The sequence below is a fragment of the Prionailurus viverrinus genome, chromosome B1, assembly GCF_022837055.1.
Source record: "Prionailurus viverrinus isolate Anna chromosome B1, UM_Priviv_1.0, whole genome shotgun sequence".
Taxonomy (NCBI): Eukaryota; Metazoa; Chordata; class Mammalia; order Carnivora; family Felidae; genus Prionailurus; species Prionailurus viverrinus.
This window is the reverse complement of record NC_062564.1, coordinates 201,188,323-201,209,663: the sequence shown is the minus strand read 5'-3', so window position 1 is coordinate 201,209,663 and position 21,341 is coordinate 201,188,323. Positions and strand designations below refer to the sequence as shown.

Sequence of the window (21,341 nt, the reverse complement as noted above, 5' to 3'; positions counted from 1 at the left end):
GAGTCCCCGGGGCCTCTTGGCTTCCCGGGAACGAAGGAGGTGGGGAGGGGGGTCCCCCAGCCACGTAGGAGGGTATTGCTCGGTTAAGTTTCTCGAGCGTGTAAGATGGGCGAAGCATTTAGCCTGTTGATGTCAGTAACTTTCTCAACAGCCCTCCGGGATGGGTACTTATTCTCCGCCTACTCTACAGACGAGGAAGCTCAGGGTCAAGGCGGCTAAGTGACCTAGTGAGAGTCCGACTCCAGTCCCGCTCCTCACCCGGACCGGTCGGCCGTCTTTGGACCACACAGTCCGTCACTGCTTCTGAACTTGTTAGCCTGAAGGCTCCTGTTTTAATCCCCTTCTATGGATAGTCAATAGTTTCCTCTATGATAATGTGTACAGACAAGATTGTTACACCCAGCCCGCACTAGGAACAAGACACTGCGTGGTCATTCATTCGCTCAGCCTTCACAGAGAACCTGCTGATGTAACCAGCCCCAGGCCCGCAAGGGACCAGATGAGGTCCAGACACTGGGGATCTCACGGCTGTGCGGGGAGATAAACAACCCCATTCACCAATTTGCTCACAGCCGTGTCTGGCTGGCTTCAGAGCTCCCACTCTCCACTACGCAGTTCTACTTAAATGTTTCCTTAGAAGCATCTCCAAGGCTTCTGGGAACGTGTATGGGGCAACAACCTGAAGTTCTTGCTTTTTATGCTGGCTGTTTCTTTGGACATTAAGAACTTATTTTTTAAATGCAGTGTTCTTTGCGTTTTACTTTATTGTAAAGTTGTTTGGCTCTTAAAACCACCCTGTGAATTACTCATGTCAAATAGAACGGATGCTTCAGCAATATGCTGGCATCTAGCCTTCGGCCTTGGCTCACTCCTGGCATCCTGCCAGATACCCCCTCCCCCCAGGGCAGTGGTACCTCTTGCGGGGAGCCTGGCTAATACATTTTCCGATTCTCAAACCCCACTGCCTTGTCTGTGTTGAGCCAGGGAGGGCCTGTCCTTGGAGGGGTTGGGGGAGAAGGAACGGACAGGTGCCAGTCTTACCGGCCTGAGGCTGCTTGACAGACTGCAGGACAGGAAACTTCTCCCCAAGGAGCAGGTCACTGAGGACTCAGGGAAAGCAAGAGGAAGCAGAGAGACTACTCTACCTGGTTCTCTCCCGGTATCTGTGGCCGCTTCTTTCTCTACAACCTTACCCCCTTGGACAGTTTAAGGAGTTTGCTCACAGGCTGCCTCCTGGCTCCAGGCACCAAATCCCCTCTCTCGGGTTCCCCACAGTGGCTGGGGTGACTAACTGTCTGCCCTGGAAATTGGGAGATACCTAGGCAGGTCCAGGGGCTAATCCACAGTAAGGGTTCAGGAAATATGAGCCCAATGGGGCTGAACTAAATCCAGTAGAAAGTGAGAGTAGCCTTTCCCTCTGGTTCCTGATCCCCGAGTCTCCCTCCCAGCCCCTCTTTATCTTGTCCTGTCCCCTCAGGGCTCTCCAGGACACACGGCTATATGCCTCTCTAGATGCTTCTCCGTTCTCTGATAAGGGGCTGGTGGGTCTGGAGTAGGCTTTGGGGGCAGCCCGGTGTGTGCATGTGTCACGGAAGGCTCCCCGGAGGAGACGGGTCTGAGCTGAGAACCCGGGAGGCATCAGTGGAGGGGCACTTGGAGCCTCTGAAATCTTTGGGAGAAGACGAGTGACCCGACCGGATCTGATTTGGGTAGAGAGGAGCTCCCAGGCGTGGCGCGAGCAAACCCAAGTGTGGCCCCAGGCTCGCTCCCGCCCTCCGCCCCACGGCCGTCCCCCACCCAGCCTCCTCCCAGCCCGCCCAGTCCCAGATGCCCGAGCGTGTTCCAGAAAACTTTCCGCGGCGCCTCGTACTGAGCATGCTCGGCGGCGGGGCGGGCCTGGGGTCCGGAAGCTCCGGCGACTCAGCCGCGCCCGCCACCTTGGGGTCGCGGGTCCGGAGGGGCGATGGGCGCGGCGGGCGCCGCGGGGAGCGCCACGTGGGTGCTGGCCGGGGGCCTCCTGGCCGCCGCCCTGGCGCTGCCCGCTGGGCCCGGGGGCCGAGGCCGGCTCCCCGCGGGCCCGGGTCCCCTCGGGCGCCCCCTCGGACGGCAGCGTCCCCCGGGTCTCCCCGCAGCTCCCGGGGCGGGGCCCGAGCGGACTGCGCAGGTAAGGAGGGCGCTTCCCCGTCTCCGGTCGGACTCAGGCCGGGCCGGGCTTCGTCTACACCGGCGGCGGGGAGGCCCCTTCGAGTTGGGGAGACTATCGGAGGGAGGGCAAGCTCCGAGTAGGACGCTTCGGGTGTTTCTAGTGTATCGCGCCCAGACCCGCGAAGTCCCAGGAAAGGAGCGGCGCGCGCGGTGTCTTCGGGCTTGGGCTTTGCCGGCCGCCTGGGTCGAATGTCGCCCCGAAGCCTAAAAGCCCTGTGACCTGGGCAAAGTCGCTTCACTTCCTGTGCCTCCCGATTCCTGGTCTGTAAGCCTTTGCAGCGTCCGCCCCGCGGGTGGGTGCCGAGGTAGGCGAGTTCGCGTGGGTGCAGCGTCCGCAGAGGGGAGCACGCCTGGAGTGCAGCGGCTGTTGGAAGCCCAGTTGGGATTCCTGGCTGGAGTTTCATTGACCGTCTTGGTTGCTGAATTTACCCACTTCCCACCTTCCCCTCCCACTGTGGCCACCAACCTGGGAAGGCACAGAGCCCTGGCTGTCTCCCTAGATTCCCCTTTACCCTGCCTCCAAAAGTGGCCATCAGTTCTGCGTCCTGCCCCCCCTTACCGATCCGCTGGACTTTCTGCACCCCGCTCCAGCCCTTAGCTTCCGTCCCCACTACTTAGCCTCCGGCCTTTGGTGACTGTCTCTTCTGAGTCTCCCCCACCCCCTAATTTGTGCTCTCTCCCACTCATTTCCCCCAGATGGCTGGCGTCCAGGGTGGGGGATCTGTCTGTGGTGTGCCATATACTTATGACCACTTCCCTCCCCAGCCCACACCCCCCTCCCACCAATCCCTGGCAGAGTTAGGCTTCTGTTCCCAGAACTGCCCTTTTCAGTGGCCTCTCCCCTCAGGCCTTGGGGTCCTCCCCATCCTCCCCCAGGGTCTGGCTTCCCCGGTCCTGTTGGGTTCAATGCCTGCAGGCCCCAAGGTGCTTGCTACACGTGCCACAGATTTTTAGGGCCCTTCAAGGAGATTCTATTCATTTTCTATTATTAGATATTCACTAGAGAAGACGAAGTAATAACACCGTTGATTTACTGAGCTGTTAAAAAGTCCCCATGGCAACATTTCACAGGGTCCTTTTATGTACTCCTGTCCCGTGAGGTGGGACGTGTCTGGCCCATTTTGCAGAGGACAAAATCCAGCCGGGGAGCCACCCATCCCCCCAGGCCCGTGCGGTGCTCTCACCCTGGTCCCCGTGTTCAGAGCCCCCTCACCTGGCCTGCTCCGCACGCACTTGCTCTGAGAAACCAATGCCGGAACATTCTTTTGGACACTTGTTGCTAGGCTCCACAAGAAAGTGCTTTGAAAACCTGAAGATAAATGCTTAGTGTTATCTTATTATCTGTCCCTTCCTGCAAAGGATAAACTGAGAGGCAGTTACAACCATTTCCCAGATGGCCTAAGTAATGCTCTGTCCAGCTCGGGAGCCACTAGCCACGTGTGGTTACTTAAACGTAAACATTTCAAGTGCTTAATGGCCATGTGTGCTAGAGGCACGGACTATAGAACATTCTCACCATGGCGGAAAGTTCTGTCGAAAGTTTGTTGGAAGGAGAGAAGGCCTTGAAGGGTTGAGTGGACAAGACGCTTCTGAGTTAGCCGTTCACTTCTGGCATTTACGGACAAGTTTCTAGGTGCCAGGCCCTGTTTGGGATATAAGAGAACAAGCAGTCTCTCCTCTGGGGAAGTCTGCATTCCTGGGGCAGGACAAGGCCTCAACAGTGGTACCAGGCGGTGGTTTAGGCTGCAGAGAGAAATACAGTGGGCGGAGTGAGCTGGGAAAGACAGCAGTGAGTGCTGTCTAGTCGAGTGGTCAGGGTGGGCGCTTTGAGGAGGTGGCAGGTGAGCAGAGCCCTGGGTGGAATGAGGGAGGGCGAGGCCATGTCCAGGGGAAGAGCCTTCTGGAGTGCCACGCCAGAGGCCAGAGGTGGGGTGTGCCTGGTGTGGCCCAGGACCAACAAGGAGGCAGGGGGGTCGACGGAGCAAGGGGGGGAGGTACGGAGGTGACGAGGCCAGAAGAGTGAAGAGTGGCAGATCAGGAAAGGTCCCGTGGCTTATGCTCAGCATCCCGGCTGTGATTCTAAGTAAGGTGGAAGGCAGGTGAGTGTTGAGCTGGAAAGTGACACGCTGTGGCTCATCTTTCTAAAAAATCCCTGCCTCCCCCCGTCCTGGGGGCAAGGGAGAGGATAGAGGACTGAGAGCGGAAGTTAGAGCAAGAGTGGAGGTGACTGGGAGACCAGGCCAAGGTGGAGGGAGGCTGGACCAGGGTGGTTAGAAACAGGGGTTTCTGATGTATTTCGAAGGTGGAGCCAGTGGCTGTGGATTGAGAGAGAGAGAGAGAGAGAGGAGTCAGTGATGAGGCCAAGGATTTCGGCCTGAGCACGTGGAAGAATAGAGATACCATTGGCTACGTTAGGAATTCGGTTCTGGTCTTGCCGAGTTCAGTTTGCCTCTGAGGTGGGCATACAGTGGAGTGTTAGATGGGCAAGTCTGGACTTGGGGGAGGGATCCGAGCTGGTGACGCCGGGCGGTGGTCAGCTGAGAAATGGCTGAGTTCACCTTGGGGGGAAGCGTGGATTGGGAAGAGGGAGGCCTTAAGGCAGCGCCCTGGAGCGAGGCCGGTGGCTAGGCAGGAAGAAGGAGGGATCCAGCAAAGGAGATGAGAAGGTGTGGCTGGTGTGACAGGAAGGCAACCAAGACTGCCCCCAGAAGTCAGGGGAGGAGAGCACTAAAAGGAGAGAGGGGCTCGGTGTAGGCAGAACATTGCCCCCCAAAGACCTCCACATCGATCCCGGAACCAGTGAATGCGTTAGGTCACCTTGCAAAGGGGAGTTTACGTTGCTGATGGCTACTAACCAGCTGACCTCAAAAGAGAGAGGTTGTCGGATTATCTGGCTGGTGCTGATGTAATCACAAGGGTCCTAAAACATGGAAGAGGGGGCGGAAGAGAGAGCGGGAGGGAGATGTGGTGTTGGAAGGAGGTCATGGTGATGCGGTGTGAGGAGATCCTGCTGCGGCTGGCCTTGAAGATGCGGGAGGGGGCCCTGAGCTAAGGCGCGTGCGTGGCCTCCAGAAGCCAGAGAAGGCCGAGAGATGGACTTTCCCTTCGAGCCTCCAGAAAAAATACGTAGCCCTGCTCACGCTTTGATTTTAGCCCCTTGAGGCTCACGTCACACTTCCGGCCTCAAGAAGCGTAAAGCAATAAATGTGTGTCGCTTTGAGCTCTTAAGTTCATGGTGGTTGTTACAGCAATGATGGGATGCCAGTACGTTCCCGTATCGGATGCCGCTGGTGGGTCGTGTGCAGTGAGGACGGACAACTAGCCATTAAACGGAGCCTTGTAGAGGTCATGGTGACCTTGTCAGGGGCTGCCATTTTGGAGGGAGGGATGACCAGGGAGGGGAAGGCTGGGCATTGAAAGGGGCTATCGGCTGCCTTCTGAGCACCGTCTCCGTGAGAGCAGGCTGCTTCGTGGGGCCAAGGAGCCCCTGGAGAGGCACCCTCCAGGCTGGTGATACCCAGAAGCCAGGGAGATCCCTGGACACTTGGCCAGGGGCTCCTGGCACCTGGCCCTACCAAGGGCTTTCATGGGTTGTTTGCCCCCTTGGAATCTGCCCCTTGGAGGGGAAATGTTTGTTGGTAAAGAGACCATCATCCCTTGGTGAGGTCAGGGGCCAGGTCTGGTGTGCTCGCCTGGGGGTGCCTAGTGCACAGCCTGTCGTGCAGCAAATCCTGGCGAGAGAATGGGTGGAAAGTTCCAGGGGGCAGGGGTTGTACAGACATGCAGATGCGTGGGTGTTGGGTGCACTGTGGAGCCCCTGTCCACTCTAGAGACCTCGTGGATGTGTATTTTGTAAGTTAATAGCCTTTCTGTTTTAGAACAGTTTCAGATTTTAGAAAAATGGAGCGCATAGTACAGAAAGTTCGTATATATCTGCCCTGACCACACGCCCGGTTTTCCTTGCTAACGTCTCACCTTAGTATAGCACGTTTGTTGTCGCTAATGGACTAATACTGTTATTGTTATATTATTATTAAAGTCCATAGTTTATTCCGACTCTCGGAGCTTTTTTGTTTTCTTCTTCTTTTTTTTTTAATTTTTTTTTTTTAACGTTTATTTATTTTTGAGACAGAGAGAGACAGAGCATGAATGCGGGAGGGTCAGAGAGAGGGAGACACAGAATCCGAAACAGGCTCCAGGCTCTGAGCTGTCAGCACAGAGCCTGATGCGGGACTCGAACCCACGGACCGCGAGATCATGACCTGAGCCGAAGTCGGCCGCTTAACCGACTGAGCCACCCAGGCGCCCCTGTTTTCTTCTTCTTAACCTAATGCCCTTTTTCTGTTCCAGGATTACATCCAGGACACCATAGTATAACATTCAGTCATCTTGTCTCCTTAGGCTTCCCTCGGTCATGCCGGTGTCTCAGACTTCCTTTGTTTTTGATGAACTTGGCAGTTTTGAGGGTCCTGTCTGTTGTTTCGTAGGGTGCCACCTCCCAGGATTTGTCTGGGTGCATACCGTCAACATGCCCTACCGCTGTTGGTGTTGACCTTGGCCTCCTGGCTGGAGTAGCATTGGCCATCATTCTCACTTTTCGTGTTTCTCATCTTCCTCCTCCTGTATCGTGCTTGTTGGGAGGAGGTCCCTGTGCGCCGCCTGGATCTGTGTTGTTATCGTGAGGTTGTTTCCCCTGCCGGGTGGCGGTAAAAACTCACTCCATCCACACTGCTGTATCACAACAGTGTCTGACAGGCGGAAGGACTCTTGGGGGAAGGGGTACCTCCTTCTGCCTGGTGGAAGGCACTTTATGAACTGGCGGCTGTATTGGCCACGTACTCCTGTCCGAGGAGACTTTGGGGACGGCGTTCACGTCGGGTGTGAGGGACCCGGCAGACCCCCAAAAGAGCAGGCGTGCGGGGCAGCTCCTGTACGGTGGCTCCCATCACTCGGTCACTGTTACTGCTGTTACAGTGACACATGGACATGTGCTTCTGCTTGTAGGAGATAAACCACTCAGTTGGCATGGAGAGAAGGGGGCCTCCCTCTCCGGCCCGCAGGGACACCACCCCTTTCCCCAAGGCCACCAAGGCTGACGCTTCAGTACCTCCTTCTAGACTTTGCCACATGATATGTGGTCCTGATACTTTATGTAGCATATGGTTAAAAGTATAATTATTCGTGAAATATGCAATTAGTGTTAAGTGGGTTATTGAATATCTGCATTCAATGTCTACCTACGTATCCCGTTCCCCGAGTCTGGGGATTTTACTGGAAAATGAGAACGGCACTCACTTCACTAGCTTGTGCCCAAGACTGTTTGTGTAACTCATCTGAGTGCACAGCAGGGGACCCAGCCCATTTCAAGGGCTCAACCAGGCCAGCTTTATTATTATTATTAATTTTACAGTAGAAAGGTCTGGGCCTTTCCAGGGCCCACTGTTTTACAGAGGTGGAGTGGGAGAGTTAGCTGGGCCCTGTTTGGGCAGGTTTCATAACTGAGCAAGGTGAAGCAGGCTGGGAGGAGCCCTTGAGATCTTCACTTCTTAGATGAGGGTCTGAGGCTCAGAGAGGCTTGAGAGACTTGGCTAAGGACACACAGCACGTAGACTGTTCTGGCTAGAACCCAATTCTCTGGACTCCCTGTCGAGTGTTTTACGAGCCACTCCACAGGAACTTGCAAGACTGTGGGAAGGCAGAGGCTGGAGTCCCAGCCAGTGTCACAGGGTGGGAGAAAGGCAGAGCTGGGATTCGAACTCAGGTCTATCCGAGTACATTGAAATTTTGACCACACGGTGCTGCCTTCCCAGACAGCCTCCCCAAATGCAGTCAGGACTGAGCTGATGGTCTCTGTGGGAAAGAGAAGGTAATCCCGTAGTCCTGGTGGGGGTGGTTGCTCTAGAAAAATTTATTTCAGATTTCCGGGTAAAAGTGCAGCTCCTTTCTGTGTGAGCCATTTACGAAAATGACGTTCAATCACTTCTTACAAGTAGGGTCTTCGGTTAGTGACTTTGGCCTTTGAAATTTTCTAGGACTTGCCCCATTTGATTTGGCCCAACGTAGAAAGCTCTCGCCTTAAGACCGAAGGTAAGTTTGTCTTTTGCTTGATTGTTTTCGTTGCTTTGGCCCTGAAAGAGAATTAGACTTAAAGTCACACCCTCTTGCTTCCACCTGCCTCAACCTTCCACTGACCTGCCTACCTTGGGCAAATACGTCATGTTATCCGCTGACCTGCCATGTTATCCTGATAGGGCAAGGGCAGTGCGTTGCCCCTCCAGCAACTGGCCGAGCCCTAGTGCACGGAACAGGGTTCAGGGTCAGGTGGCCTGTCCTGAGTCTCCCCCAAAGGAGTCTGATTGAATACAGAATGTGCGTATTAGCCAGGTGTGTGAGTTTCCCGCGGCTGCTCTAACAAATCACCCCAAACTTCGTGGCTTAAAAACAACACAGATTTACTCTCTTGGAGTTCTGGAGGGCTACAGTTCAGAATCCGTGTAGCTGGCTGAAGTCAGGGTGTCGGCAAGGCCGTGCTCCCTCCGAGGCTCCGGGGAGAACGTTTGCTCCTTTTCCAGCCTCTCTGGCTATGCTCCAATGCAGTCCGTGGGTCCTGGCCCCTTCCTCTATCTCAGCACCAGCAGGCTGGCGTCTTGCCTCAGTGGTCCCGTGGCCTTCTCCTCTTCTACCTGTCAGCTCTCTCTGCCTCCCTCTTATAAGGACACCTGCGATGACATTTACCACCCACCCGGATAGTCCAGGTGATTTCCTCATCTTCAGGACCTTGATTTAATCACATCTGGGAAGTTCCTGTTGCATACAGGATGACATATTTACTGGTCCCCTAGATTAGCTCCTGGGCATCTTCAGGGGTCATTCATTAGTCAGCCCACCACATCAAGAGACAGAAATTGAGCTGAAACTCACCTACACAAAACAGAACTCGCTGGCCTTGTAACTGAACTGTGCAAGCCTGGGCGTGGCCAGATCTGGGGCTCTGCGTGCCCGGGCCACGTCTTTCTTTTTCATCTCAGCCCTGCTTTCCCCTAGGAGCCTTTGGGGAGCTGTAACAGCCAGCCCTTACGCAGTGGAAGACTTCTCAATAGCTTGGCAAGAGCTCTAGGGGCGACCGATGGGCTCAGCCTGAGTCCTGTGTCTGTCCCCGACCCCATCACTGGGGCTGTGGGTGGACTCTTCTGGGCTCTGTGCCTCATTCTGCCTCCGGGGGTCTTGGATGGACTGGGGCCCAGGCTGGCCCTGCTTGTCTGCACAGACTGAACAAGATGCTTCCTGAGAAGAGGAGGGACCTCGCTGACAAAACCATCTTTCCAGCAGAGTCTGCTCGGCACAGATTAGAAATACACCTTCCTCGGGGATCCTCCTTTATACCAGGGCTGCCCAGATCTCACTCACTTGGGGAGTTAAAAGGTATTTCCCAGGTCTTTGGTTACTCTCTGCCGACTTTACATTTTCCAAGATACAATTTTCGTTTGAGTAAAATAGGTTGAGATGATCTCACTGCAGTGGTAGAGAACCTTTTATTCCTTGATGAGGCAGATCTGTGGGCAAGAGGGAGCAGAGTATACCACTCTGTGACTGCATTAAGAGCAGGGGACGGAGCAGTAAGATCCCTGGGAGGGGCTTCAGGGAGGGCTTCCTGGAGGAGGTGCTCCGGTGCTCCCCAGCAGCGTCCTGAGAAGTGACAGTTTAGCAGGACAAGGGGATGGAAGGAGGAGCTTCCAGGCGTGTGGCAGCCAGAGGCAGGAGAGTGAGGGGACAGCCCAAGAACTGCATAGACAGTGCAGATGTCCCTTGTGCTGGTGGCCAGAAGGGGGAGGCCGCTGAGCGATGATGTGCTGGGTGGCGATAGTCACGGTGTGGCCCGGATTCCTTCTCTACTGTCTGTCAACACCAGAAGCGCCTTGTTCAAGTTTTCATCAGAGCCTGTGTTTGGGCCTTCTGAGGGCCAGGGGCGTGAACAGGTGCACCAGAGGTAAAGCCGAGTGTGGCCTCAGATTTTATGTCCGGCAAGTTTGCCGAGAAAGCATGTGTCCCTTAGCCTGAGGGACTGGGTGCGGGTCCAGAGACGTGCATCCAGTCTCACTGGCACCTGTGTGATTCATTCAGACCTTCCTGAGTCAGCAGCCGGCCTGGGAAGGCGCCCCGTCCCTTCCGTGGCGAGGCCCCCATGCTCGCCATCATCTGCTTTCCAACTTCGTGACCTGACTCAACCCCAGACACTGTCTGGGAAAAAAGTTACCAGTTTTATCCAGGATCCAGTTCCACACCTTTGTTGTTGTTGTTGTTCAAGTGCTTACTTATTCCAACATGTATTTTGAAATTATAAAAGTTGGCAAAGCACTTGTAAAGATCTTGCTGTCCATACACTGGAAGGAAGACCGAAAAGGAAATTCATTCTCAATCAGAATCCAGTCTGTGTCTGGATAGAAGGTAAACGTTGAAGACGCACGATTCTGCAGACATGTGAATTTCTGGCTTCGAGCCCTGGTTACTCCTGAGCGTGTTCACGTCTAGCCTGTCATCTCGTTTGCTCCGTAGGGAGCCCCGTCTCAGGGATATTTTAGCCACATCCCCAGGGGAGGGAGACTGAGGCTCAGAGTGTTCCGGGGCCCCATAGCCGATCAGCACCCCCTCCGGACAGCCCAGCCAGTGTGTTTTAAGTGATGTTTCTGTTACTCATGGCGCCTGTGAGTTGTCAACATACTGACATAGGGCGAGTTCTGGAGGGACCCGGTCCATGTTGGGTGACTCAGCAGGCACTGTGTCTGGCGGTGGCCAGTCCTCCCCAGAGTCACCATCAGTGGTGCTCACCAGGGGCCCATTCTGCAGGAGACAGGTCATCAGGAGGACCCAGTGAGGTGAGACTTACTCTCCTGTCCACTGTGGAGTTAGGGAAACCGAGGCACGAGGCAGGTTAGATAACTTGCCCAAGGACACAGCTGATGAGTGACGGAGTCAGGATTCGAACTCAGGGCCGCCTGATGCCGTGTGTGTAGGAATCACCCAGGGCCCCCTACCTTGCCTGGTGGTCTGATTCGGTAGGTCTGGGAGGGGGCCCGGGAATGTCCCTTGTAGCACACACCCACCATGAGCAGCACGCACTTGGAGAAACACTCTCTTTAGGCTCGATAGCCCATCAATGAGCCTGTCTCGTATTCCCGGCAGAGAGAGGATAAGTCATTCATTCGTTCATTCATCCACTTACTCGTTTTCAGCAAACCCCTCTCAGGCGCCTTCTGCATACATGTGGTCTGCCTCCCGAGTCTGTCCCTGCGTCTTATCGCCTTCCCGCCCATCCCTGTAGACGCATCACTGTTTTGCAGGGGGAGCACCGTTTGGAAGGAAATTCAGCAGGAAAAGTGAGGTCTTTAACCCACTCCTAGCTTCCACAGCCTCCAGTGAGCCCTGGACTCCATCCACGCTTGCTTTTAACCCCTCAGGGCCCAAGAAGACTTTGTCTAAAAGAGAGTCTCCTATAACTCAGCGCCTGGTAAGTAACGCGTTTGGTACGTCAACAGAAATACCAGAAGTTGGCAAGAAACCAGTTTGGGGCCAACGGTGTAGGAAATGCCACGGGCTTTGGTTCTTCAGAAAAGTCTGGTCCTTCTCCTTCACTAAATAGAGTTATCAGTCCAAAGAGCGTTTCTCTTCTGTACCACGCCTAGAGTTTGAGATGAATCGGAGGTTTGAATCTGAGCCGTGGGCTGCTGGTTCTGAAGCGGGGCTCTGGTTCTGCTTCAGCTGGACCGATTGGCTGCCAGCTGTCAGAAACACTGCTGGGGACAGTAACGGTGAGTGTGTAACAAGTATTGACTGCGCCAGGCCCTGGGCTTAGCATCGTCTGTGCATCATCTCACTGGAGCCTCATTACGAGTTCTGTACACAGGTGCTATGTTTAGGGAGCAGGATGAGAGAGATTACGAAACGCGTTCAGGGTCCCGCAGGTAAAGTGGCCGAACCCGAGTCGGAGTCCCCGCCCCTGCTGTTGTTTTTTGTTTGTTTGTTTGTTTTTTGTTTTTTCTTTCAAATGTTTATTCCATTTTTTTAAATGTTTATTTTTTTTCAACGTTTATTTATTTTTGGGACAGAGAGAGACAGAGCATGAACGGGGGAGGGGCAGAGAGAGAGGGAGACACAGAATCGGAAACAGGCTCCAGGCTCTGAGCCATCAGCCTGGAGCCTGATGCGGGGCTCGAACTCCCGGACCGGACCGCGAGATCGTGACCTGGCTGAAGTCGGACGCTTAACCGACTGTGCCACCCAGGCGCCCCATTAAATGTTTATTTTTGAGAGAGAGAGAGAGAGAGAGACAGAGTGCGAGCGGGGGAGGGGCCGGAGAGAGGGAGACACAGAATCCGAAGCAGACTCCGGGCTCCGAGCTGTCAGCACAGAGCCCGACGTGGGGCTTGAACTCATGAGCCGAGAGATCATGACCTTAGCGGAAGTTGGACGCCTAACCAGTTGAGCCACCCAGGCGCCCCTGCTGTTGTTTTCCATTCTGTTTTGTTTGTTGGCTCCACATAGGACTGCCTTTTTTTTTTTTTTTAAGTTTATTTATTTTGAGAGGTGGGGAGGGGCAGAGAGAGAGAGAGAATCTCAAGCAGGCTCCACATTCAAGTGCGGAGCCCAACACAGGGCTCGATCCCACGGCTGCGAGATCATGACCTGAGCCATAATCAGCAGTTGGACGCTTAAATGACTGGGCCACCCAGGCGCCCCAGGGCCGCCTTTCACTTACAATTTCATGACCTAAGATGGCGTGAGAGCCACTGTGCTCGGGCAACAGGCTGCCACGGCCATGAGCCCCTTCTTGGCCCCCCTGCTAAGTGTTTGAATTAGTTTCTTAGAACTGCCAAACCGGGTGGCTTAAAACAGTGAGATTTATTCTGTCACTCTCTTCTAGAGGCTAGAAGTCCAACATCAAGGAGTGGGCAAGAGCCACGCCCCCTCCAAAGGCTGTAGGGGAATCCTTCCTTGCCTCTTCCACCTTCTGGTAGCTTCTTTGGCTGTGGCCACGTCACTTCAATCTCTGCATTGAGATTCTCCAGAAAAACAATAAGAAATTGTGTGTGTGTGTGTGTGTGTGTGTGTGTGTGTGTGTGTACTTCCTCCTCCTCTCGGGAGGTTGGTCTTTTTTGTTAATGCCTCAACTGATTGAGCGAGGCCCACCCACATTCTGCAGGGTCATCTGCTTCACTCACAGTCCACGGATTTAAATGCTAATCTCACGTAAAAGAAAAAAACTGCCTTCACAGAAACATCTGGATGTGTTTGGCGAAATACCTGGGTGTCACAGCCAAATTGACCCATCAAGTGTTTGATCAACTGTTTCCACCTTCACATGGCCTTCTTCTGTGTCTTTGTCCTTTTCTGTCGCTCATAAGGACACCTGTCATTGGATCTGGGGGCCACCTAAATCCAGTCCACCTAAATTTAGAATGGAAGGATCTCATCTTGAGATCCTTGGTGGCATCTTCAAAGACCCCTTCTTTTTTTTTTTTTTTTTAACATTTATTTATTTTTGAGACAGGGAGAGACGGAGCATGAACAGGGGAGGGTCAGAGAGAGGGAGACACAGAATCTGAAACAGGCTCCAGGCTCTGAGCCGTCAGCACAGAGCCCGACGTGGGGCTCGAACTCACGGACCGCGAGATCATGACCTGAGCCGAAGCCGGCCGCTTAACCGACGGAGCCACCCAGGCACCCCCAAAGACCCCTTGTCTAATGAAGGTCACATTCGCTGGTTCCAGGGATCAGGATGGGGAACTCTCCTTTTTGGGGGGCCACCATGCACCCCCCCCACAGTGGTCATCATTGTTCTTTGCAGTCTGTGTCACTAGGAACAGATGACTTGTCTCCTGGCCTAGTCGCACGTCTGTACTCCCACCCCTCCTGCGTGTACATGCTCAAAAGCCGTGTCTGGTAATACCGTTGGAGGATCAGGAGAACAGAAAGCCAGGTGCCTGCTTGAGGGCTCTCAGGCTTGTTAGGATGCTGGCGTGTCAAAGGCACTGGGGGAGGTGGCGGACGGAGAGCCCCCCTGGGGTCAGGGACCTGGTTGGGCCGATGCTGGGATGATGCCATAGGCACACTGTCTACACCTTCTCAGGGACATGACTTCCCTTCTCTGCGTCTTTGTCTCTGTACAAAGAGAGGGTCAGGCTCTGGAGAGGGGGTACACGTGTAGAAGCATCACAGGATGTGGAGTCACACGGCCGGGGTGGAGGCCAAGCTTCCTGCCCCTGTGACCTGGGGCAAGTGAGCCGACCTTCCTGAGCCTTAGTTTCCTCGTCTGTAAAATGTGGGAAATCGAACCCATGTATGTAAAGGGATGGGCATGTGGCTGGGCTTGGCAACTAATGGCCACTCTTCTGATTATTGGTGTCACTGAGGGCTGCCTTAGTTTGCACATAGTGGTCCCCCTGCAGGAAGTAGGTGGGCGGGGCAGAGAGCGGGAGGTGTGGCCCAGGGAAGCTTCCCAGTGAATGAGGTCAGAATCCCATTCGGTTTAAAGGATGTGCCCATATCTTGGGAGCCAGTCCCCGGGGTCGGGGGGTAGGGATATCCCAAGGGCAGACACGGACAGATACTGGTTGTGATTATGAGGGGCAGCGATGGCTGGCATCTGGTGGGCAGGCCCTGCCTTTCCTCTGGGATTTCCCAGGAAAGCCACAGAGGAGCTGGAGGAGGCCCGAGCTGGGTGGATTCTCTGTGTTGATGGTGGGTCAGCTCACAGAGGCTGCCCCAGCACCCCATGATCCGAGCTCCCTTGGCCCCTGCTGTGTGTGCCTGGTGGACCCCATCACCCGGTGCCCAGGAGGCACGCAGGGTGCGTGAGCAGCCCTCATGAGATTATTCCACGGCTCTGCTCACGTTCCCTCTGTCAAAGCATCAGCCGTGCTTTGCCTGTCCCCCTGTGACAACGGGTGTTGTTGACATGCGCCCCCAGACTAGGAGAGAGCTTGGGTGTGACCACACGCACACATTCTTTGTTCCTCACAGCCTTCAAGTTCCAGTCTTTTTAATACTCTCTTTAAAAAATCGGGGCGCCTGGGTGGCGCAGTCGGTTAAGCGTCCGACTTCAGCCAGGTCACGATCTAACGGTCCGTGAGTTCGAGCCCCGCGTCGGGCTCTGGGCTGATGGCTCAGAGCCTGGAGCCTGTTTCCGATTCTGTGTCTCCCTCTCTCTCTGCCCCTCCCCCGTTCATGCTCTGTCTCTCTCTGTCCCAAAAATAAATAAACGTTGAAAAAAAAAATTAAAAAAAAAAAATCTTCAAGAGGCACCTGGGTGGCTCAGTCAGTGAAGCGCCCGACTTCGGCTCAAGTCATGATCTCACGGTTCATGAGTTCGAGCCCCGCGTCAGGCTCTGCACTGAGGGAGTAGAGCCTGCTTGGGATTCTTTCCTTTTCGCTCTTTGCCCCTCCTCTGCTCTCTCTTTCTGTCTCTCTCAAAATAAATAAATAAACTTAAAAAAAAGTTAAAAAAATCTTCAAGGTCATTTAAGGCGGTTATTAGACTGCCAGAAGTAATCCTCTACTCCTCTTTTAAAAGTTCATCTTGTACGTACGTTCATGTATTTATTTGTTTATAATTTTTTACATCTTGTACTTTTTATTAAATGTGTGTAATAATTTTCATTTTCTGATAATTTCCATATTTTATTGTAGCATGGAGACATCTCGAGGGATGTTCAAGGAACTGCTGAGGACGGAGTAATTTTTCAGAAATGCGCAGTGGTAGGTATTCACAGGTGGCTTGTATTGAAGAGAAAATGGCTGGGTTTTGACCACATCGCATCTTGGTAGAGTTACGTATTCAAGGACTGGCCAATCCTGGGTTATCCACCTGTGTCTGGACACATGAGTGAAGAAATGACATACAAATGATCTTCAGTTTTATAGGTAGAACCAGGACCAAGAGTTTTTGGTGACAATTAAATTCCTGTTAGTGAAAATGCACTGTGATCTTTTTTTTTTTTTTTTAATTTTTAAAATGTTTTTGTGGTTTATTTTGGAGAGAGAGAGAGAGACAGAGTGTGCGTGGGGGAGGAGCAGAGAAAGAGGGAGACAGAATCTGAAGGAGACTCCAGGCTCCGAGCCGTCAGCACAGAGCCTGAGGCGGGGCTCGAACACATGAGTCACGAGATCGAGACCTGAGCGGAAGTGGGACGCTTAACCGGCTGAGCCACCCAGGCACCCTGTGCGGTGATCGTTTAGAACGGGAAAGAAAGAATGATGTATTTTCTTTCAGATTTTGACATTGATAGGGTGCTTGACAGTTTAAAATTTTTATTTGGTGTTTTTTACGTCTCTGATCCTTATGAATCCTGTGAGCATTTCACATTATTGTTGTGACCACCCTCAGGCTCCATGATTCACTAGAAAGACTCAACAGAACTCAGAAAAGCTGTTAGACTCAGAATGTATTACAGCAAAAGGGTACAGGTTAAAGTCAGCAAAGTAAAAGGCACATGGGACAGAGTTGTTGGGACACCAGGTGGGAGCTTCCCACCAAATGTCCTTCCCTGTGGGGTAGTGTGGCCGGTGTTTCATTTTCCAAAGCACCAATGTGTGACATCACATACAAAGCATCGTCCCCCAGAAGCACGCACCCGAGCCTTGACATCCAAATTTTTATTGCGGGTCCATCACAGAGGGGTGCAGTGGCTGACCTCAGGAACTTGCCTCCAGCCCCTCCGGAGGTCACCTTGACACAGCTTGGCGTAAGGCCCCCGCCTCCAGCCATATTGTTAGCACAGACGGCCTGGTGTGGCCCAAGGCCACAGGTACACACAGAAACGCTTCTCAGATAGGAAAGTCCAAGGGCTTTACAGGTTAACCAACCAGGAGCTGGTCAAGGGGCGGTCCTTTCTTCCGAGTGTGCAGGGTCTGGGCCGTCCAGACCTGCAAGGTTAACCCTTTACTGCACAAGCCCGGTTTTATCTCAGGCCTTCAGCTGTCCTGCCCCCCTTCCTGGATATGATTGGTGCAAACAGTTTCTCCTAAGTCTTTGTGGAGATGTTTCTGCCGTATGCATGCAGTTATGAGTGTGTGTGTGTGTGTGTGTGTGTGTGTGCGCGCGTGCATGCATGCACACCTATGTGTATACATACACTGCTTCCCTCCGTCCTCAGCTCCTACATCCTTTCCAGCTGGGCTGGCTGAAGGCAGGGCAGGGGTGGTGGGGAAAGCTTAGAGAGTGGGAACAGGGCAAGGTTGCAGAGGCCAGGCGGGGAGCCCAGCTGCATGGGCCGCCAGGCAGCTTCCGGCAGCCGAGCCATTCAGACCCATGGCCAAGCAGAACCTGCCTGCATGGGGGAGACTGGCCAGGAGGCTGGAGATGGGCTTGCTCCTTCCTGGAGGTCGGATGGCAGTCAGAGGCTCTGGGCAGGTCCCCGGGGCTGGGCTGAATCTTCAAAATGACCAAGGGAGCAAGAGCCATTGTTTGCTTTTCTTGGTGACGCCGGTGGCCACAATGTCCCCAGCCTGACGGCGGTTCTGTGCTTCAATATGCTTTTTGCCATTTCTCTGTAGGAGTAATTTCGCTGCATTTCAGGGTCCCAGTTCCCTTTGAAATGGTCACCAAGCAACAGCTTAACAAAGCATGAGTCAAGACACTCCTGGGGCCTTTGAAATCAGACCTGATATGTTGTCAGGACCCAGTGAGACCGTAGTGCCCTCCCTCTGCCTGGAGACCCGATGTGCACGAAGTTGAGCTGGCGGGGGCGGGGGGGGGGGGTTCATACTAGGAGGTTGGACTTTCGGGGGGGGGGGGGTGGTTATTCTAGGAGGTTGGACTTGCCAGTAAATCTGCTCCTGTGTCACCTCCTGTCCTAGGTGTCCAGGCAGAGCGAAATGCAGACGGCTCAGGTGAGACTGCTTGTGGTCAACGCCGGGACCCCCGTGGCCACCAACCTCTCAGATCTGCTCCTGCTCGACAATATCACCGGCCTCTCCGTCAGGGGGTCGACTGGAAACCGGACCTCGGCAGGATTCCAGGCTTTCAGAAAGAAGTTTCTGCAAGGTGAGAGCACAGTGTGTTAGGTCAGGGAGGGAATGTGAACATACTTAGAGACGCTGGTGGATCGTGCGATGCGTGGCAGGTGCGTCCTTAAACACGTGACGTGGGTTCACTCCCAGCGGAGTTCGCTGTCAGGTATTGGCAGAGGAGACCTCCGCCTCCGTGGCTCAATATCCACACCCGAAAAGCTGGATTTGTTACCTAGGTTAGAGAGAGGCAGGTTTGGGGGAAAGAGGTTTGAAGAAATATGTACTTTTATTATTTTTATTATTGTCTCAATTTTTGGTCATGAAAAATTTCACACGTACAGAAAGGCAGAGTTTCTAGTGAACCCCGGTTCATCCACCGCCAGATGACCAGATTTATCAGTGAAACGCAGGTCTTGTCTACAGGTACAGGTGGGAGCAGTTTGACATCAGCCCCGGAAGCACGCGCACAAGATGTCCGTACATGTTCTAGCATGTTCTCTGGACTGCCTCTGCCGCCGTCACTGGCTGGCTTTTGGAGAGGTGTTTCCTGAGGCAAGTTGCATGGGTTAATTAACCAGGCTTAAATTTTTTTTTGATGTTTATTTCTTTTTGAGAGCTGGAGAGACAGAGCGTGAGTCGGGGAGGGGCAGAGAGAGAGAGGGAGACACAGATTCTGAAGCAGGTTCCAGGCTCCGAGCTGTCAGCACGGAGCCTGACGCGGGGCTCGAACTCACGAGCCGTGAGATCATGACCTGAGCCGAAGTCAGACGCCTGACCGACTGAGCCCCCCCCAGGCGCCCTGGTTAATTAAGCAGGTTTAAATGAATTCTGGGATTAGTTGTTAGCATGATTTCAGGACTATCAATCAGTCTTCTTAGGAGGGTGAGACTTCTTTTACTCCGAGTACCCACCTCCTCTACAGAGGAAACGACTGCCCCCCGTGACCATTATGCTGTTGTGCCTGTCACATGCGCAGGACTGGCCCCTCCACTTCCATGTCCAGGGTCCACATTGCTCAGCAATCAGCCCACGCTTTCCCTCTGGGCCTGTGTAGGGCCTCAGAATCGTTCTTGACCCCTTACTATTGACTGAAGCTACCAGCAGATTTGGCCCGTGAGCAGGGCAACATCTTTGCTGGCTGTGGTTTAAGTAATGTCATAAGAACTGTTCCGATACGTCCCAGCTAAGCGATCCTCAGCGTTTTCTTTCAAAGATGCAAAAATAAATCCTCCCCATTCCTTAAGCTGGTGTTCAGAGGACAGAACATGGGGCCACAAGCAGAGCACAGACTCGGTCTCAAATGGACCTAGATTTGACTCCTCGCCTGGCCACTTTGGAGATGTGTCTCCTCTGGAAGGGACTGAACTTCTCTGAACTTGGGATGGCCCATGCATATATCAGCGCCTCACAGAGTCTTAGCAGAGACCAAGTGAGACAGCCTTCCCTGGCTCTGCCCTGGCGTCCCTCCCCACACCTCCCAGCTGTGACCCGGCTGGCCTGCCTCTCTCCTCTCGTTCCCCCAGTGCCTTCCATCATCTGTGGTCCTGCCCGACCGCACTTGTCACTTCCCTCGCCTGCCGGCTTCTGCCCTTGCCTCTGGAGACGTGTCGACTAAGAAGTTGCTGTGGCTGAGGCCAAAGAGGTTTTTGCCTGCTTTCTCCTCGAAGATTATGATGGCTTCCCGTCTTACATTGAGGTCTTTCATCTGTTTTAGTTTATTTTTGTGTATGATGTAAGAAAGCGGTCCAGGTTCATTCTTCTGCATGTCGCTGTCCAGTTTTCCCAGCACCACTTGCTGAAGAGATATTCTTTCCTGCTTTGTCAAAGATTAGTTGGCCATACGTTCGTGGGTCCATTTCTGGGTTTTCTGTTCTGCACCATTGATGTGAGTGTCTGTTCTTGTCCCAGTACCATACTGTCTTGAATAAAGTCTGGGATTGTGATGCCTCCTGCTTTGGTTTTCTTTTTCAAGATTGCTTTGGCTCTTCGGGGTCTCTTCTGGTTCCATACAAATTTTAGGATTATTTGTTCTAGCTCCGTGAAGAATGCTGGTGTTATTTTGATAGGGGTTGCACTGAATATGTAGATTGCTTTGGGTAGTATCGACATTTTAACAATATTTGTTCTTCCTATCCAGGAGCATGGAATCTTTTTCCATTTTTTTGTGTGTCTTCTTCAATTTCTTTCATAAGCTTTCTATAGTTTTCAGCGTATAGATTTTTCACCTCTTCGGTTAGATTTATTCCTAATATTTTATGGTTTTTGGTGCAACTGTCAATGGGATCAATTCCTTGATTTCTCTTTCTGTCGCTTCATTGTTGGTGTGTAGGAATGCAGCCGATTTCTGTGCGTTGATTTTATATCCTGCAACTTTGCTGAATTCATGAATCAATTCTAGCAATTTTTTTGGTGGAATCTTTTGGATTTTCCATATAGAGGATCATGTCATCTGCGAAGAGTGGAAGTTTGACCTCCTCCTGGCCCATTTGGATGCCTTTTATTTCTTTGTGTTGTCTGACAGTGGTGAGAGTGGACATCCCTGTCTTGTTCCTGACCTTAGGGGGAAAGCTCTCAGTTTTTCCCCACTGAGGATGATACTATTGTTGGGTCGTTCATATATGGCTTTAATGATCTCGAGGTATACTCCTTCAATGCCTTCTTTCTTGAGGGTTTTTATCAAGAAAGCATGCTCTATTTTGTCAAATGCTTTCTCTACATCTATTGAGAGGATCATATGGTTCTTGTCCTTTCTTTTATTGATGTGATGAATCACGTTAATTGTTTTGCAGATATTGAACCAGCTCTGCATCCCAGGTATGAGTCCCATTTGGTCGTGGTGAATAATTTTTTTAATGTATTGTTGGAGCCGGTTGGTTAATATCTTGTTCAGGATTTTTACATCCATGTTCATCAGGGAAATTAGTTTATAGTTCTCCTTTTTAGTGGGGTCTCTGTCTGGTTTTGGAATCAAGGTAATGCTGGCTTCATAGAAAGAGTTTGGAAGTTTTTCCTTCCATTTCTATTTTTTTGGAACAGCTTTGAGACAATAGGTGTTAACTCTTCCCTAAATGTTTGGTGGAATTCCCCTGGAAAGCCATCTGGCCCTGGACTCTTGGTTTTTGGCAGATTTT

The 21,341-nt window shown here is 52.8% G+C and overlaps 1 protein-coding gene across 1 annotated transcript in view; it reads left to right on the top strand.

Moving 5' to 3' along the window:
• Window positions 1-1,908: 1,908 nt before the first annotated feature.
• EVC2 (EvC ciliary complex subunit 2) overlaps window positions 1,909-21,341 on the top strand; it is a 135,108-nt gene continuing 115,675 nt past the window's right edge. Inside the window, exons 1-5 of the mRNA XM_047856663.1 lie at window positions 1,909-2,164; window positions 8,238-8,292; window positions 11,544-11,710; window positions 15,889-15,957; window positions 18,058-18,244. Coding sequence (XP_047712619.1) covers window positions 1,964-2,164; window positions 8,238-8,292; window positions 11,544-11,710; window positions 15,889-15,957; window positions 18,058-18,244 — 679 coding nt within the window. The 5' untranslated portion in view covers window positions 1,909-1,963. The remainder of the gene's footprint in view (window positions 2,165-8,237; window positions 8,293-11,543; window positions 11,711-15,888; window positions 15,958-18,057; window positions 18,245-21,341) is intronic.